Raw genomic sequence first — 4574 nt, forward strand, 5'->3', positions numbered from 1 at the left:
CACACACACACACACACACACACACACACACACACACACACACACACAGCATGACACTAACAATCTCTACTACTGCTAATAGAGGTCGAGCGTCTCTTGAGGGCCCAAAGTGGCCCTTCAGCAAGACTGGATGAGCCAAACGTGTCTCCCTCTGGGGGCCGTCCTGTTTTCTCTCTGTCTCAGTGCAAACGGAGATGCTTCAATATTACTCAGCAAACAGAAACTGTCTCAGGTGGAGTAAAGGGATGTCTTTCATGCCTGAGATTATCATCTTATGTTGAGCAATGAGGGACTTTAACCATTTTAGATGAGACTGGAAAATATTGTGCACGATATCATGAGTTACTGCGAGACGTCACGCTCAGAGTGAGTGTTGCGAGCTAAAAATTTCACCTCAATATCTGTTAAAATGCCTGACAGAGGACATTTGTGCAAAACGACGACACAACTCCAGCAAAGTGAAACTGCTCCCTCAGGCAAACACTTAAAACATGATGGAGTCGATTTCAACACTCAAAATGTTTTTCTTTAACATAGGCAGACTCGGAGCTCTGCTGCCGGTGTGAAAAACCGGCCGTGCATTTTCTAACGAGCGTTATTTTTCTAGCCTTTCAGTCCCGATGCATATCTGAACCAAGCTGAGATGAATTTTTACACAGAAAGTTACAAAACAAAAGGTTTCTCACACAAATTCCAACAGTTTTTTTGTGTGTTTTTTGGCTGGATAAAAATACTACCATAAAAAAAGACGTGCTTTACTTTAATTCTTTCCACCTGTCTGAGCTTGCATGTGTGCTCTGAAACATCGACGACAGAATGAAGACCTCCCAGCTGCGTGCACGCCGAGATTAAAGGCGATCAAACACGCACAGCTGAGCTGAGAAACAGCCTCTCTGTGCTGAGTCGGCCCTTTTCTCCAATAATCTGATGTTAGAAGTTAGGCAACACATTTAAAGAAAATATAGAACAACATTCCCAAAAAAGGGATTTCTAAACTCCAATTATTTTATTTATTTTTTTAGCTCAGCGCTGACAACAGAAGCACCACACCAGGCAGAGAGCTCCCTCCTGTGTTTGGATGAAGCACAATGCTTAACTGGATGCAGACGTTTCCTGGAATCCTGCCAGGGTTTAGAGTTTTTCAGAGGACACAGAACACACAAAAAAAGGCATCAAGAACATTCAAATATATACTCACTTGTGCCTGTACTGCCAGGTGAAAAGCACCTTTTTTGAAGGGCAGCAGGTCGCCGTTCTGGTTACGAGTTCCCTCTGGGAAGACCCACAGCCGGATCTAAAGAGGCGGGGAAATAATGAAACCAGAATCATCACCAGAATCCATCAATGTAAAGAAGTGGCTCATTTCAACTGAATGGTTTGGTTACCTGCTCGTCCAGCATGGTTTTAGCAGCATCGGCCATGATACTCTTGGCGTCACTCGTCTTCTTACGGTTGATGAAAACGATGCCGCCCAGCCAGCAGATGAGGCCTACCGTCCCAGCGTAAACCAGTTCCTTCTTGGCAATTGTGGTACAGCGGTCGGGTAAAACCTCCATCAGGCCTGGGAAATGCCATACAAGAAGTAAAGCTTTTAAAAACACACTGTCATTTAACTCTAACATGAGAAAATAATCCATTAATACCAAAACCTAACCTCACACATTTTATAGTAATTCATGTTTGACTGAAAAGAGTTTGTGATCATATACACATGTGAACATTATTGATGGTATCCTTCGGTTAATGACTGAAAAGCCCACAATGGTCACTGAAATTACTTGAAACTGACAAAAGTAATTAATAAATTTCAAATTTCGAACAGTGATTTAAAAATGTTGTTCAACAGAATTATTTTGAAACAAACTAATAAAAACAGGCCTGGACAAAAATGATGGTACCTGTAACTTGTAATATGGGATTAGAGGACCAGCGTTTCAATGGATATTTAGTTATTTGGAAAATAGGAAACAGTTTGTACAAGTACATGATGCTAGATCTGAACTATGTGGAATTACGTGTGGAGTTCCTCAGGGTTCTCTACTTGGACCAAAGTTGTTTATCTTGTATGTGAATGACTTGGTTAATGTGTCAGGGCTCTTTAAATGTGTTTTATTTGCAGATGATACCACCATTTTTTGTTCGGGAAAAGACATAGAACGGATGTTGGAGAAAATGCAAACAGAATTTGTGAAAATACATAATTGATTAAAACTTAAATTATCACTCAATTTGGATAAAACTAATTATATGATTTTACAATGAGCAAAAAAAACTTATTCCATTTAGAGTTGATGGTGTGGAGATTAGTAGAGTCAGTGAGGTGAAGTTTCTGGGTGTTATTATTGATGAGAAACTGACGTGGAGAGCTCATGTTAATTACTTAAGAAATAAACTAGCTAAATCTGTTGCATTGCTTTATAAAGTAAGATACTTTTTTAATGATAAAGCTCTGTATATGTTATATAACATTAATTGTTCCACACTTGGTCTATTGTGTTGAGGTATGGGGTAAAGCATGTAAGACTATTATAAGTCCTGTTTTTGTTTTGCAGAAAAGAGCTATAAGAGTTTTCACTCGAAAACATTACTATTATCCATCTAATATATAATTCTGTAAACTGAAACTATCGAAATTTTATGATTTGGTTGATTACAATATTTTGTTAGTTATGTATAAGGCTCACCTTAACATCCAGAAAAACTTTGCAAAGAGAGTGAGCTGTTATAATCTTAAGGGGACAGAGATGTTCATGAAACCTAAATTTAGAACCTGTTTGGAAGAACGGTGCACCTCAATCCAAGGAATCAGATTGTGGAATGTTCTGGAAAATGATGTGAAAAGTGCCAGATCAAAGTACATGTTCAAGAGAATGATAAAGGTTAGATTGTTGAAAAAAATATTAAACTGTATAATGTCTAAACATATAATTTGTTGTTCTTGAATGATTTGATGTTCGTGTTTTGTTTTGTTAACTGAGGATTATTGTCGTTTGAATTTATACTTGAGGAAAAAGGGGGCAGATATGAGAAGGGGTTATCTGGGGAATCAAAGTGGGCGTGTCACAAGAGTGGGCGTGTCWAAAGCATAAACACTGTGGGCTACGAGGCCTACAAGACGGTATCCTTAGATCCTGCTTGACCTCTTTACAGCCTGACCCTGACCCCAACACTAAGGTTAACCAGGAGAAATGTGACCCAAGTAGGGGTCTCCAGAAAAAGTGGTGCCGTACAGTAACGTCCCTTTTGTTCTTGTCCAATGAGGTGGTGCCGTACGGTATCGCCCCTTTTTTGCTTGTCCAGTAAGTGTGTCCCTTTAACAAAGTCCGTCAAATCAGGTGTGCCGCTTTAGAATCGCCTTTCCTTGTGACACGCCCACTCGTTCGCACTCGTCCGCAGAGACCCCTACTTGGCAGATACAAGATTTTGTTCTTCTCTCTGCTTCCCTTCATTTCGTTGTGTTGTATTTTTATTTTTATTGTGTATAAAATTTTGTTTTTTAATAAAATGAATAAATTTATGAATGAATGAATGAATGAACTTTATATTTTGCAGTGTAACCTTTTGAGGAACAAAAGTCTAAAGTTTTATGTTGGTTCAAATAATTCACCTCAGTATTTCATTGAAAACCTAATTCCTTGTAATTTAGAATTAATCCTGTAAAAATCTGAGAAAGGCACAGCCTGACCTTGTTTTTCCTATGTATGTGCAGTGTTTACCAGATGACTGAAATTGCCTTGACTAAATATCTCTAAGTCCACCAGTTACTAACACTAAATCCAAGGCCTTATACTAACTACGAACAAGCCTCTCAACAGACAGACGCCATCTTTTGAGGAAATCACTGTAATCAAATGATTTCTGCCAAACTGTTTGTACCAACTCTTACCACATAATGTACTTAGAAAAAAGAAGAAAAAAAAAACTACAATCTCTTCCCTATAGAGATGTAGATTTTAGATGTGCATCAGTCTCCTAACCATTAGTACATTACTTGCATCTTTTCTTTACTATGAAGTTATATTACGTACATTTAGCTGAATTTGTAGCGTCAATTCAGATTTTGCATCAGTTTAAAAAAATCACATTCAAGGCAATTTACTGTTCTTTAATTCAGTGGTTCCCAAACTTTTTATCTTCTGACCCACAAAATACCCATGGCAAAAACTTGTGACCCCAAATATTACTGGTCTGAGTACACAAACTTTGTTAATAACCTTAAAAACACAGGCTTTTTGACTATCTAAACAGCTTATACACAAATATAAATACTTATTTGTACGTATTTTGTGTTTTTGTAATAATTATAGGGAAAATATTACATCAACAATTATTTTATTACCCTTTAAATTGATTTCGGGAGATTATCCAAGGTGCTTCATGACCCATAATTGGGTCCCAAGCCCAACTTAGGGAACCAAAGTGCAGTGGTTCCCAAACTTTTCAGCTTTTGACCCACAAAATAACAGTAGCAGAGACCTGTGCCCTCAACTACAGTGGTTTGCAAAAGTATTCATACCCCTTGAACTTTTCCATATTTTGTCACATTACAACCACAATCATAAATATATTTCACT

The 4574-nt window shown here is 38.0% G+C and overlaps 1 protein-coding gene across 1 annotated transcript in view; it reads right to left on the reverse strand.

The window, feature by feature from the left end:
* agpat2 (1-acylglycerol-3-phosphate O-acyltransferase 2 (lysophosphatidic acid acyltransferase, beta)) overlaps window positions 1–4574 on the reverse strand; it is a 47363-nt gene that overhangs the window by 6893 nt on the left and 35896 nt on the right. Inside the window, exons 3-4 of the mRNA XM_014019366.1 lie at window positions 1386–1561; window positions 1199–1294 (exon numbers count right to left, since the gene is read on the reverse strand). Coding sequence (XP_013874820.1) covers window positions 1199–1294; window positions 1386–1561 — 272 coding nt within the window. The remainder of the gene's footprint in view (window positions 1–1198; window positions 1295–1385; window positions 1562–4574) is intronic.

The sequence above is a fragment of the Austrofundulus limnaeus genome, unplaced genomic scaffold (assembly GCF_001266775.1).
Source record: "Austrofundulus limnaeus strain Quisiro unplaced genomic scaffold, Austrofundulus_limnaeus-1.0 Scaffold218, whole genome shotgun sequence".
Lineage (NCBI taxonomy): Eukaryota > Metazoa > Chordata > Actinopteri > Cyprinodontiformes > Rivulidae > Austrofundulus > Austrofundulus limnaeus.